This window comes from Vulpes lagopus, chromosome 3, assembly GCF_018345385.1.
Source record: "Vulpes lagopus strain Blue_001 chromosome 3, ASM1834538v1, whole genome shotgun sequence".
Lineage (NCBI taxonomy): Eukaryota > Metazoa > Chordata > Mammalia > Carnivora > Canidae > Vulpes > Vulpes lagopus.
This window is the reverse complement of record NC_054826.1, coordinates 164686064-164701371: the sequence shown is the minus strand read 5'-3', so window position 1 is coordinate 164701371 and position 15308 is coordinate 164686064. Positions and strand designations below refer to the sequence as shown.

General features: G+C 38.0%; 1 protein-coding gene across 6 annotated transcripts in view; it reads left to right on the top strand.

The window, feature by feature from the left end:
* LRRC7 (leucine rich repeat containing 7) overlaps positions 1 to 15308 on the top strand; it is a 492830-nt gene that overhangs the window by 360024 nt on the left and 117498 nt on the right. For all 6 annotated transcript variants that reach the window (XM_041746971.1, XM_041746970.1, XM_041746976.1 and 3 more), the window contains 3 exons: positions 1277 to 1351; positions 6906 to 7050; positions 12211 to 12283. In XM_041746971.1, the coding sequence (XP_041602905.1) occupies positions 1277 to 1351; positions 6906 to 7050; positions 12211 to 12283 (293 nt within the window). The remainder of the gene's footprint in view (positions 1 to 1276; positions 1352 to 6905; positions 7051 to 12210; positions 12284 to 15308) is intronic.

Sequence of the window (15308 nt, the reverse complement as noted above, 5' to 3'; positions counted from 1 at the left end):
AATTTTTTTTTTGCAGTTGAAAGAGAGGAAACATCTGACTTCAGGCATGGCTTAATTTCAGCCCAATATGTCATCAGGATCCATCTTTTAACTCAAACAAGCTCTTCCCTGTTTTTTTTTTTTTTCTTTTTTTTCATGCCTGAAGCTCCCAGAACTGTATCCTTCCAGTTGCTAATTCAGCAGGGAAGACCAAGAGTCTCTTCCCCTGAAGTCTCAGTGAAAGAAACATTGCTTCTCATCTGTTCTGAATGGCTCCAGTTTCCATCCTTGAGCCAACCCTGTGGCCAGGTGAATACAGGCCTTCCTCACTTCCCTAGAGTGGCTAAAAGGAGTCAACTTCAAGGGAAGCAGGTGGCCTTAAGGTCCCGAATGGGATAATTTTTGGAGAGAAATCAGAAAAAGGTCATCACAGATCAAGAGATGATGCTGGTGTCAATAGCTTCCTCTATCCTCTCTATATAGTCTGCTGCCCACAAAGTGGAATTCAGAGACAACTTCAACTTAGGGAATTAGAGTATTTCATTGTGCACCATGTGCTACACCCTAATCGTGTTCTCTCTCTCCTTTCTCTGATCTTCTCTACATTATTCTCTTCTCTCGTATGCTACCTTCTGTTTCAGTTGTTTATATGTATTTGTCTCTTCAATTAGATCATCAGCTACTTCAAGGCAGGAACTGGGTTTGAATAACTGTGGACTCTACAGTATGCTTTTCACATACAGGGCATCCACTGTTCAACCAGTAATAATCTGTCGAGTAAATGAAGGGATAAGAAACGAGTGGGTCCAATTCGTACTATTATCATATCACGGTAATGTGATGCCTATGGGGAGGGTGTGTGTAAGGTTCTACTACACACACATAATAAAAACCTACTGCGTGCCAAGTACCAAGGCAAATATAAGGGATATGAGGAATAGTGATTAAAAAACAAACATTGCTTTGCCCTTCAAAAGCTTGTATTCTAGTGAAGAAGACAGACGCATTGAGTAATTAGAGTATGATAAATGCTATAAAGGATGACTGTAGGCTGTTAAGACAGCGTAATAGATTTTAATTTTTATTATTGTTGTTGTGATTGTTTCCAGGTCAGTTCTAGGCTGGCTACCTCAGGGACTACCAGTTTTGATGGAGGTTGGGTTAAACTTAGAACTTCCTAGAGGATTAACACTAGATTGACAAATAAAGTTTCCAGATTCAAGAAATTACACTTCTTAGCACAATTGCTAAGAAAAAAAAACTAATTTTGTTGTCTTTCTTCCTATCTCTCTCCCAGCCTGAAGTTCTGGATCAGATACAAAATTTAAGGGAGCTGTGGATGGATAATAATGCATTGCAAGTGCTACCTGGGGTATGTAAGTTTTTATTATGCCATGTGGTCTAGCATCTGTTATATATTTATTGTAATTAATGATAATCTTCATTTGTAAATCTCAGTGATTGCCTTTCAAAGAAGAGCATTTTTTGAACACCAAGTGTTTTTCATAGCTTTTTTTTTCTTTATTTCACATACCTTCTGTAAATGGTGTAGGTATATAAAATGTATGAAAGATTTCTCTTGTTCTCTTAGGATTACATTTTCATCTCTCTACATACTGATTTTTAAAAACTGAGAAATTTATATTGCTATGTATAGAGAAAGAAAATGCTACATATAAAGTCCAAGTCTTATTTTTTGCAAAATCAAACTTATTCCTATAGGTAACTAGATGATTGTTTCTGCTTACATTGTTAAAGCTCTTCCACAAAATTAAAATCTTTCTCTCAATTTAGGTAATTTCCAATAGAATACATCTGAATTTTTGGAAATGATAAGGGTAAATTACAAAATGTTAAAAAGAAAGTCAAACTAGAATCCATTTTTTTTTTTAACAGAGAGACAATCCAGTAATATCTCCCAAGAGGGATTTACTGGTCAATTCATTGAGTGTGAACACTCCTACCTTTTCCATTCAGTGAAAGAAGGGCTTTGTAAAACACTGCGTCTTGCCACTCATAACACATGCACTCAAGTAAGCATGTACACACACACACACACACACACACACACACACACACCCCTCTACCACAATGTTCCTATTGGTAATAGCCAATTTCAAACCCCTTGCATTGGGCATTGAGCTAAGTAGACAGGACAGCTGGATTTGTAATAACTCCTCAGCCACTGAGATTTAGATATGTGTTCCCAAAGCCAGTCTTATTCTTCTTTTGACCTGACATTAAAAACTCCTTAGAATGATTGCAAAAGCAATGAGAACAAGAAGTTTTTCTCTTTTGAACAAGCATGAAGCCACATAAAGGAGAAAATCTGGCAAAAGATTAAGGAAAAAAATATTTTCTTCTCTTATCAAAAGAATACATTTATACTGTCATCATAGACACAAAACAAAAAAGCGTGCACATGCTTTATATATTGATTTATTCAAAAACCGTTTACAAATATGCCTCTATGAACCAAAAACTATGTTAATGTTAGGGTTACAAAGATAATATAATCAATGACCTTGAATATATTTGTTTGAGGAGCTCATCCATAATAAGAGAGAGAGATCTAGATTCCACTACAGAGTAGAGCCTGATCTGTGCCATATTAAGGGTATGTACAGATCTTGGGGCAACACAGGTAAGATACTCATCAATTCCCTGTGCAGATTGAGGAATCAGGGTGTATGTCTAGTTGGAAAATACACCTGCCGCTTAAATATGTTTATTAATTAAAAATCACCTAGATAATGCCTCACTCATGATAAATGCTAGGTGTTTTCCAAATACTTGCTCACTGAATCCTCATAATGATCCTATGAAGTAGGGTTTATTACCATCCCTATATTATGGATGAGGAAACTAAAACAGAAAGAGTTAATTTAAGTAACTGGCCCAAGGTCATGCCTCAGGTAGACGGTGATCATTGAAACCAGCACCAGAGGCTGCTGTTCACTATGATGTTCCAAAATGCTGCTGCCTTAGAATCAGCAGAAGGCACAGATGAGAATTACGTTGATCCTACTTTTTTGTAGGCATTACATTCCCAAAATCCAACCTTGAAAATCAACTCAGACCTCAAACTCCTTAGTAACCTTATTATCTAAATGGAAAAGTAGTGATGAAATTGTCCATGAAACAGGTAATGCTGCCTACTTTGCCTGTTTCAAGAGTAGATTTTTCTCATACGGTGCTTTAAGGACATTTCTCATGTTAGTACACTTGAGTTTCTTATTTTGCTCTATTCCTTGTGGGAACCCCCATCTCCTTGCCATAAAGAGTCATGGCTTTCTGAATGTCTGTGTTAGCAAATAGTTGCTATGCAAGTACCTAGAAACACATGTCTTTGACAAGCTAATCTTGAACGCAGCCTTTAGCTACCCCATGTCTATCAGTTTCACAGAATGATTAATCCTAAATATTTGGTGTCATAAGACACAGGAAAAAAGCAAGTTCATCTTATTATTAGTTCATGTATCAAAGTATATTTTCATTAATATACTTCTAAAATACTTTGGGAAGCCTGAACTATCATTTTGCTATGCTGTTTTTTGTAAATCAGGGAAGCAAGTAGATAATGATGAAAAAATTAGTCTTCCACATAGCTGTCCTATGAATGTCCTTCTAAGATCAGTCATTCAAAATGTGACTAAATAATGCATTGAGTCTATATTTGATTTTAAACAAACTCCAATATCTTTTGTTTGTGATGGCTTCTACTCTTTTCATTTGCTTCTACTGCTCACGTACAGACCCCTCTATGTCGAGGGATGTTGGAGCAAGATTCAATATCCCCAAGGACTCTGAGACATTGGACTTCAAAAGCCTTTATCACTCCAGGCTACTGTTGCCTTTCTAAGGTGTTTGAAAGTGAGAGTTTAAGAGACTCAAAAATAAACACTGAAGTGTTATTTTGCTTCTAAAAATGATGTTTAGAAACTTCACAGCAAAATATTAAGTTCCACTACAGATAACAATGAAGGAGGTTCAGAGTAAAGAAATTTTCTCATGATAAAGAAACAAAAAAGAAACACACACACACACACACACACACACCACATCTATCATCCTTTTCTTGCTCACCAGAAGGGAAGAATGAGCCATGGTAGCGTAATAGCTCCTTAGGGTGGAAATCTATAAGTAGAGTGACAGTGTTTTTCCAAGTGACATATTTCCAGGCATGCGGGGAATTCAGCCCTCTGGCCTGTCACCCAAATTACTCCGCTCCTAGCTTAGCCACTGTTTATCTACTCCAAGAGCTTGCTCACATTCTCTGCCTCCATGGGGAGGACGGGAGGGAGCAGGGCTACAGATATGTGCTGGGTTAATTAGGGAGTTAGAGGTCAGTAACTGCCCATATAATCAACAGGCTTTGTAGTCTGTCATCTGAGAAAAGTGAGTTTGAATCTTAGCTGCACCCTTCTTAATGGGGTAACCTTGGAAGGTTACTGGTAGTAGATGCTGGCATGCATCATCCTCTTGGAATGAAGAACTGACTCTATTCCTGAAGCTTCTGGGAATGCTACTTGCAGCTCTCCACCTTCTTCAGGAACTGCTCCAGCTGAACAGAACCTCCCTACGCGGGTCACATCCCTATTCTGGGAGACTTCCACCCAGCGACTGGTGATAAAGGTCTGGCTCCTCGGTCTTCCTCGGGACAATTACAGGGCAGTCCCAACTTAGTGAGCCCTGAAGAGCCTGCTGCAGACTCCCTCAAGACCCATCACAGCTGGGCTTCTGCATCTGCCCAGTCATGCTTCCTTTCTCCCTCTATCTTTCCACTGGTATTGATCCCAAGGACACTCTCGCATAAACTTCTCTTTGTCTCTGCTTTCCAGGGAACCCAGTGTGTGACATCACATAATTACTAAGCTGTAATGTGTGCTAAAGTGCAGATTCTGATTCAGTAGGTCTGGAGTGGGTCTGAGATCCACATTCCTGACAGGCTTCCAGACGGTGCCAATGCTGCTGGTCTGCAAAACACATTTGGAGCAGCCAGGATATGAAATATTAAATCGAATAATATATGTAAGGTACTCAGCACAGTACCGAGGGTGTGCTTGTGTGCATAATAAGTTTATTGACTTATTTATTTCCACTCTGTCAAATAATTAGAGACAGTATACTAAAGTGTGCCCAGGTAGGTTAGAAGGACAGATGACCCACTGAACGCGGGTGTGTGGGGGGCATTTATTTGCAAAACATGCCCTGAAAGAGAAAGAAAATGAGGACTTTCATCTTGCTTTGACTCCCGTGGTCCACGTCCCAGCTAAGCAGTCCCCGTAATTCCTGTTCACGGTAGGACTTTGTTCTTCCCTGTCCTCAGCAGTTACTTGTGAATCTAATTCTCCCACTTCTAAAGTTTTCTCAAGCCCGTCCCCTCTTCATGCTCACATCTGCTGCCTTAACTCAGGTCCTTCTCATCTCCTCAGCTGCCATGTTTCCAGAACCTTCTGATGGGTCTCCGCCACTCCCACCATGAATCTTTCCTCCACAGCTCCCTGAAGGCAGTGTTTTAAAGCACAAATCTGATCGTGTCATTCTGTCTTAAAAGCCTTGAGCAGCTTTCCTTGCCTGTTCGGTAGAATTTACATCTCCTCACATAACGCGCAAGGCCTTTTAACACCTGGCTTCTTGTAATGCTGTAAATCAAATTTCCCACTCTTCCTCACACATGCCATGATTTTTCACATTTTGCTGTGAGTGTCTGAGTCATTTTCTCTTCCGGGTGCAGGTTCTCCTTTTCTTGACAAGCTATGTCTTCCAGGCAGTTTGCAGCCCTGTGCTTCTACGGCGTTCTACACATGCTAGTTTTTCTTGCTACCATTATAAATAATCATAATTGTTTGTTTATTTGACAGTTTCCTCCACTACTACGAGCTCTGTAAGAATCAAAGACTTTGTCTGTATCATGACAAGTCTCTCATCATACTTAGTTGACTTCTTTATGATTGTTTTTCCATGTGTAACACAAGCCCTGACATGTAGTAGATCCTCAAAAAGAACTGTTGAATGAACAAAATATTGAAACTGTTTAGTAGGATAAAGTCCAAATCATGATTTAAAACCTTTTTTTATGTGTTTGGAATTGTAAGAATCAACATGTCAACATATGTTATTTGGGTGGCAATCTTTATTTTGATTGATTGATTGGCTGATTTCTTCTGCAGTGTCGAGTGTTGTATTGAGATATAATTCACATACCATAAAATTCACTCATTTAAAATATACAATTCAGTGGCTTTTAGAATATTCACATGGTTAAATAGCCATCACCACAATCTAATTTTAGAACATTTCCATTATCCCCAGAAGAAACCTTGAAGCCAGTCCCAATCAATCCCATGTCCCCTTCCCCCCAAACCTCCAGCAACTCTAATCCGCTCTCTGTCTCTATAGAGATGCTTATTCTGGACGTTTCATATAAATAGAATCGTGCAGCAGGTGGATTTTTTGTTACTGGCATCTTTCGCAGCATATGTTTTGAAGGCTCATCCATTTTGTAGCATATATTTGCATTTATTGCAAAATAATATTACAACATGAGGATATACCACATTTTGTTTATCTATTCATCAAATGATAGGCATTTAGATTGTTTCCATTTTTTGACTACTGTGGATAATACCGCTTTGAACATTTACGATTTTGTGTGGACTTATATTGCATTCTTGAGTATATGCCTAGGGATGGCTGGGTCATACAGAAACTCCAGCATTTTCTAACTGTTTTTCAAAGTAGCCGCACAATTTTAAATTCCTGCTAGCAGTGTACGAGGATTGCGATTTCTCTACATTCCTGCCAATGCTTGTTATTATTGTAGCTGCTTTTAAAATAAGTTTTACAGTGTTGTGCTTTTTATAACTTTCAAATGTCTTGTGAAAGTTTCTCAACTAACCCTGAGTTTATGCAATGTTATCAAGTCTATAGGGAAGTTAAAGATGTTGGTATACCTGGATATGTCAAAAAACAGAATAGAAACGGTTGACATGGAAATTTCTGGATGTGAAGCCCTTGAGGACCTCTTACTGTCATCCAATATGTTGCAACAGTTGCCTGACTCTATAGGTGAGAATATTCATGAATGTTTATATGAAATATATCATTGTCTTTTTTGGCTTAGTCCTAGTTGGTCAGTAGTTATAGGGAATATGCTCTTAGCCTGACTGATACTAATAAATTACCAAGTTCATTATGCAAGATGTAAAAATAGTAGTTTACCAATATCTTAAAATGAAATGGTAACACTAGTTAACAAATTCAAGAAGGCTCTCCTGTTAAAATGATCGTACCAAATTGATTTTTTTAAAATTCAGATATTTTAAGTTGTAAAGTGTTATTATAAAAAGTATATTTCTTATATTTAGAATGATTTGATGACTATGCATGTCTCCTTTTATCACCATAGAATTAGAGTAGCTTCTATCCACAGGGTCCTGCCATCTCCTATTTTCAATACTATTATAACACTGCTATAATCTAGAAATGACATAAAGAAGTATAATAAATATAAAATCTCTTTGTGGTTCTATTATTAAAAACAGATATATTGTCTTTTATATGCTGTTAAGATTCATGACAGCAGAGAATTGGTCTTAATATGCGTAAGCACCCAATCCATTTTTGTTATAGATCTTTTATATAGTAGTTTTAACACAGCAGGCTAGGTTTTCTTTCTATCTGGATTTGATAATTTTTTTATTTATATAATCACATACTTTATAACAGTATTTTCCAGCTCATTCCATTAGAAGAGTTATCTGAGAGCTTTATTGAACACTTACACATTTCCAGACTCTTTCTCTGAAAATTCTGATTCAGTAAGTTTGTGATGGGTCCTCTGATTTGTTTTTATTAAACATCGTAGATGAAACTTGTAGTAAGATAAGTTTAGAAAACACTGTTTTATGTTGTAGAAGGTGAGGAAGTCTAATGGTTAAAAAGAGCAACCTTGGTTTAAGATGACAGAGATGACCATCTGGTCAAGATACATGCCTCGTACTACCACTCGATCGCCAAGCTGTATATCTTCAAAGATGTAAAGAGAATAGAAAAATTACTTATATTTGAAGAATATAATTTTGTTCCTTACTGCCTCCTCAGTACCATGAACTATCCCTAGTTTATAATGAGGGTTTCTTAAATATTCAGCAAATAAGATAATTTAGCCATGCTTATTAAGAAGAATGAACATCTACCTCAACCTGAGCTAGAACGGGAATATAGAGATGACCCTAGGCCTAAAGGGCTCCAGACCACAAAGAGCTGTAAGTTCCATTTCTGCAGTGAAAAAAAAAAGGTGCTATAAGCATAACAGATGAGTCCAAATGCACAGGAGATTGAGGCAACAACCCCTTTTCTGTGAAGAGAGCCTGAACAATCTACAACCACTATATGGACCTAGTGTTGGAAAGAACAGATAACAGATTCACTGCTGAAAACCCTGACAAGTCACAGCTAGTTCGGATTGGATCTGCACTATCCACATGGGCTGAGAGCTTCATGTCGCCTAAGGTGAACCCTGGTTCTGAACTCCAGACACCTGGGATCAGGGGTAGGGAGCCAGAAAACTGCCAGACAGGGAGGGATGAGCATAGGTAAGGAGAAAACATTCACCCTCACGAATGAGCATGCAAACAAAAATCCTAAAGGAAAACTAATGTTTTAACAACAAAAAACTCAAATGGGATAATTTACCAGGAGAAACCCAAGTCATCCAGCGATGTAAAAAATGATTTTTAGGTATGTGTAGATCCTCGAATAGACAAAAGTTAGAATAACATTCATAAAAATAAGAACTTCTAAAACAAAGACAAAAACTGACTAAGAATAGGGGGTTATGAAAAAAAAAAACAATTAGAAATCCTGGAAATGAAAATGGTGCATAGTGAAATAAAAGATGATATAATTATTTGTTTAAAATATCTTCCTTCCAGAAAGCAGCCTAGGAAATCAGCCTTCTCGCGGTGCGGGGCAGACAGAATGGAGGGTGGTAGAAAAGGTCAGACTGGGTAGTTGGCTAGGAGCAGCAGACAGGATGGGTAGGTGGGCCTGTGTATTGAACACTTTCATTAAGAATCTGAATGGCTCAAATGAGGCCGGTAACTTTGTTGTAACAGCTTACTCCTCAGGCTGTCTCTTTGGACCCTATTGACCTTTCAGAGAAAATTACATTTGTGCAATTGCAGGGTTGCCTGACTCCCTGATTATAGGGAGGCTAACTTTCCTCCAAAATGGCTAACTTTCCTCCAAAAGTTCCTTTCTTGGGCCAAGAGAAGTGTCTGGATAGGAGACAGAGCTGTGTTCTAAGGCCCTAAAAGAATTGCTTCTGACTGGATGGGGAATTGCCTCTTGGCTTCTTTATTTGGACATCATCAGGCTACCAACATTTAGGAGAACAGTAAAGATAAGAAATTTCATAGAGTCAATTAATAATGAAAAATAGCAACTAAAATTAAAATCTTTCCTTCCTTCCCCTCAACGTTAGTTCCTCTGCAGCTGTGAGGTATTTGAATGGGGTGATGCACTCAACAAAACCCATATGCTGAGTCTCTTTCCTTGTCTGGTTCCAGGGAAAATGAAAGGGGCTCTTTTACTCTTCTAGATAGAGCTTTCATTTTTTTTTTTTTTTACTTTCCAAAATGATTTATCTTATTCACAGGTTTAGTAGTCGAGTCACCTGAGTTCAAATTCTGGCTTTTCTATCTTGCTAGCTTTGTGGCCTTAGACCAGCTATGTAACTCTCTGTGCTCAATTTCTTCATCTATTAAGTAGAGCAGTCAGACCACCTGCCTCCTGGATTGTTTTCAGCAATAAATGAATTCATACATGCAAAATTGCTTGGAACAGTACCTGGCACATAGTAAGTGCTCATGTTAGCTATCGTTGTCATCTTAAATTTGATGAGCGCACAGCTATTTGGCTTTCAAAACTCCATTGCCTACACGTAAATGCCATGTAAACATAAGCTATTTTTTATAACAAATCATAGTAATGTTTCATGCATCGCTGCTTATTACACATTTATATATAAGTAGCTGAAATCATAGTAAGAAGCTTCCTTTTTCTTTCCCTTCAGTACTTCTACGTTGGCAGAGTCCGGTAAAGAGGTGGGGAATTAGGGAAGGGCACAAAGAGCGGGAAGGAACAGGGTTCAACACCTTCGATTCCTGTAGGGTAGAAGAGGAAAGTCCAAGCAGACATGGTACAGAAATGCAGTAAAGGAATGATCTGCTGGGAGAAGTCATGAGCAGCGAAGGTGAGGGTGAGGTCCTCTTTCTGCTCCAGGGACATCCGTGTGGCTACAGAAGCTCCAGAATGTGTCCAAAGAGCATCCCCTTGGATAGAATACGTGAGTGACAAAGTAGCCGCACCCCAATTGAACAGACACGGAGCTAAGCAAAGAGACCTAGCTGGCTTCCACCTTTAAAGCTGCAGAAGCTTCCATGGGGGGTCAGAGCCACTCCTGCGTCCTTCAAAAAATTGTTGCATCAACCTTTCGGTTTTAGTCCCTAGCGTGCCTCAAGACTTGTCACCACCACTTTCAGACTCTGGCACTGTGATTCTCTTAAAGGCCATCTGTCACCCAGCCCCCAACTCCTCAGGACCCAGTGGGGCTGGTGAGACCGTCAGCCCTCCCCTTGCTCCACTGTGGGCAGGTGCAGCCGCTTGGTAAGGGCCACCAAGGCGTAAAGTTTGGCTGTAATCCATCACCCCCTGTTTTCTTTTCACAACCGATGAACACGCTCTTTTGTGTTTCCAAGGCTGGTATTTCTCACATACACACCAGAGAAGCTGGAGCGATGCAGTCACCCTTTAAACATGAACACGGCAGTGGGTGAGCACCCTTGGGGGATGAAGGACCCCGGGAGAGTCGCCTCTTTCCCCGGCGCCCTCTTTCGGCCCCGTATCCTGGGGCTCAGGCTGGCGTGTTAAGCTCTGCTACTGTGTGGACATTTCCTCAAGCAGCTGCCCTTCCACTAGCACCCTTCTCTCCGGGGGAGCGGGGACTCTGGTGCTTCTACAGAGCATGTAGCGGAGGAGCATGCTGGAATTCAAAGTACAATAATCACGTTTTATTCCACATCTTGTTCTGACTTACTTTGTGCCTTTAAGGAATCCTGAGAACATTGGAGGTGGGTGGGCGTGATCTGCAGCAGCTTCCCAGGGCAAGTGCACGAATCGCTGGCTGTACAGGGCGCCCTGCACGCTCACATTCGCTCCACAGTCACTTTGGGGTCACATTGCTGCACGGATACAGGAAAAGCTCCTGGAAAAACTTCATTACAGAAGTATGATTAGTGTGGTTTCATGTAGCATTTCCCAAACACATTTGACCACGAAACCTACTATATCCAGCAAAGCAACTTTTCTCTTTCTCTCTGTTGGATTAAAGAAAAAAAACCTGAAAATTCTTAAAAAATAACAAGTTTTCTGTAAAACAAGTAGCCTACAGCATATATGCATATTTCCAACATAAAACAAAAAATTAACCACGCTTTGCCCTTGGACGTTGGCTGTTTAGGCCACACAGCTACTGCCCTGGGGCTCCATGAAGGAAGCTGTTCTTCAGTTACTCTGTGCCCATCACTCATTAAACCCCGGGAATGGAGCAGTCGGTGAGGGTATGGAAGGCATAAATCTGACAGTGAAATATAAATAGTTGAAACCAATTCTTGGCCAGTTCTACTCAGTATATTAAAATTGCAAGTTTTTAGTGCTTTTTGCTGATCCAAGTCAGGGATTTATGGTAACGAAAAGAGTATGAGGTCATATGTTGAAATTTTCCAAGTCCATAATTATAACCCACTGCATTGCACAACACCCCAGTCCCCGTTTGTTGATTATTAGGTACACTTCAGATTTGTTTTTAATTTGTATCACAACAGGAATGTTAGTGATCAGTGCTTAGGAGTTAATTAAATATTAAATCACAGCCGGCTTCAAAGTGTTCATCTGGTCCCTTTGCAGCGTAATAGATAAGGGAAATGCGGTGGCGTTGCTGTCAGCCCTGTATTGGTCTGTCTGCATTGACGTACCTGAGCTCCCACTGATGCCAGTGAAGGTCTTGCAACTGGACTACATACAAATATATTTGTAGTTTGTGTTAGCAGAGTAGAGCCAAGTGGCATGACAAATAGTCACCACAAGTGATTCTTTTTCTTTCATACTGTACGTCCGGTCAGAGATCTGTTCTTAGGTATTAATCAGCCTTCTTCTCTCTCTTAGGACTGTTGAAAAAACTAACTACTCTCAAAGTAGATGACAATCAACTTACAATTCTACCCAACACGATCGGAAAGTAAGTGACACAGTTTCATACCAGTCGGCCCCGCTAAGCCACACAAAAGGATATGTTCAATTTTCTTTACAAAACATTTTCTATCTTAATTTAGGTTTATATCTGAATATTGCACTGAGACCTAACTATACAATATGAGAAATAACTATGACTCATTGGTGAGCAAAGGGATTACCTGGATATTTAATTATGTTATTGCCTGTAATTTCCCAGATACTATTAATTTGGTGGTCTTGACTGAGGAGCAGCTCAAAATTCACTTGAATATGTCTTATGAAGTCAAATCAGTTTGTATAAAGCTCTGTAGTTTGTATATGTTACCATTACACTGTAAGTGATTTATACATTTTGTTAGTAATTGTTTATAGTAATAATACTATATAATAGTACTGTGAGTGTTATTTATAATAATATAATAGCTATTGCTAACTGATATTCATAGAAGTTTAATGTATTTTTAGAAGCTGAAGAGATAGGCATCTGTTTAGTTTGCATTTTTTTAAAATGGCAGATGTCAATTCTGTTGTATCAATGCTAACATTAAACATGAAATACTAATGGGTGATGGGTATTAAGGAGGGCACTTGTTGTGATGAGCACTGGGTGTTATTTGTAAGTGATGAATCACTAAATTCTACTCCCGAAGCCAGTATTACATTATATGTTAACTGACTAGAAGTCAAATAAAAATTTGAAAGAAAAGAAAAAAAATGAAAAAGGGAAAAGAAATAAATATGAAATACTAAATAATCAAATGAAAATGCAGCAGAGCTTGTTAGATTGAATTTTTTTATACTTTGGAGGAAATTTTATTGAGTTTCTTTCAACTTTTATTACAAATTTTGTGTGGTTATTTTTGAAAAAACTTATTAGGTTTTTATTTTAATTCCAGTATAGTAAACCTGCAGTGTTATATTAGTTTCAGGTGTACAATATAGTGATTCAACAATTCCATACATCACTCAGTGCTGGTCACACAAGTGCACCCTTCAATCCCCATCACCTATCTCACCCATCCACCCCCCAGCTACTTCCCCTCTGGTAACTAGCAGTTTGTTCTCTATAGTTAAGAGTCTGTTTCCCGGTTTCTCTCTCTCTCTCTCTTTTTTGTTTCCTTAGCTTGGTGTTTGTTTGTTTGTTTCTTAAATTCTAACTTGAGTAGAAAGCATATGCTATTTGTCTTTTTCTGACTTATCTTGCTTAGCATTATACTATTAGCTTGCACTTTTGAAAGCTTCAGGATGAAAGGCCATCATTGCCTTTTAAGGATGCAATATATCCCATTTATTTGAGAACAATTTCTTCCTAGTTTTATGTTGACACTAACATTTGGTTCACAGTTCTTTAAGAAATATATATATTTTTATCAATGTTTCATTGAAATGCTTTTGTTTATGACTTGTGTCAAGGGAGAAATCAATATGCTCTCTTCATTCTAAAATTATGTAAGGCCATTCTATAGGAATCCTGCCCCACATGTCAGTGTGAAAAATTACATAAATCCATAATTTAACAGATCTAGGTATGTTTGGGGGATGGGGAAAGCTTGGCCATTTTTCAAAGTGAGATTCAATATGTATAATTGACATGTAATATAATATTCATATTTAAAGTCTACAATTTGATAAGTTTTGACGTAGATATAAAGCCATGAAATAATCACCATGATCAAGATGGTGGACATAATCTTTAATCCCAAAGGTTTCTCATACCCTTTTCTCTCTCTCTCCCTTGCTCCAAATTGGCAAGTAACCACTGATATGGAAAAATCTCGCTTCCAAAGAGCAGAACAATTTGGCTAAATTCAAATTCCAATATTCAAATTTTGGAAAGTAGTAAACATCTCAATTTTTAAAAAAATATTAACTATTTTTAGTATTTTAATGCCCATACCATTGCAGTATGTTTCTACCTACATTTAGTCCCATTTTCTCCAATAGAGAGGGAAATTAACTTTCTTTTGGGGTACATAAAACTAATTATCTTTATCAGTCTGATGCTTTTAAAAACTTCGTCCTATCTAATTATAGTCTTAGGTACTAATTTTCTTCTTTAGGTCAATATTCAAGTAAACTAAATTCAACTCCATTTATCTCTACCAAGGCCATGATTGGTATTTTGACCCTTATGTTCACACTTCTTATATAAAGTCATATAAACTAATTGCCCTACATCTGTGAAGACAAATTAAAGAAGTTTGATAAACTAAAAATGCACAAAGCAAAGTTGCTTTTTTAGCATGTAATGAATTTGAGTGCTAGGTCATTTACATAGTCTTCATTTTAATTTTTAAAAATTAATAAAATTATTTGTCTTTGAAAGTATGAAAAAGATTCATCAAAGATAAATGGGCCTATTCGATTCAAAAGTTGATTACTGGTTTCTAAGGATAGAGGTTAAGAATCTAGTCATAAAAGATCATTTTTTCAGATATTTTTAAATGCCATTATCTGCCTTTGATTATTGTTTCAGGGAAAATAGAGGGGAAGTATTAGAAGAATGAACTAAAACATACACAAAAAACATTGAAAAAGCAAACAAACAGAAGCCAGTGGGAAGCATATGGGAAATCTCTATTCCTTCTTCTCAATTTTGCTGTGAACTTAAGGCAGCTCTAAAAAAATAGTCTTTAAGAAAAAGAATGACTGACAAACTGGTTATTTAAACTTGGGCTTTGGGAAGACATTTTATCAAAAAAATGAACAAAGTGAGCTTGTCATTTCCAGGAAAACAACTGACAGTATTTGTCACTGACAGTAAAATTTGAGCTATCAAGCAAAAATTGGAATTTTGGAAAATTCCTATCTGCCACTGTGAGCTTGACAGCTTTCCAATACTTATAGACTTTTCTGGTGTGATAGTGTGATATAAATTAATGTAATTTGTTTATATTATATTATGAAATGTGTCAGCATCTGGAAAATCCGTATAACTCAGTGAAGTAGTATTTCCAAATGACCAATGCATGAGTTACAAGATCAGGTACAAGTAAGAGACCCATTCAAAATACAAAACAGACCAGTTG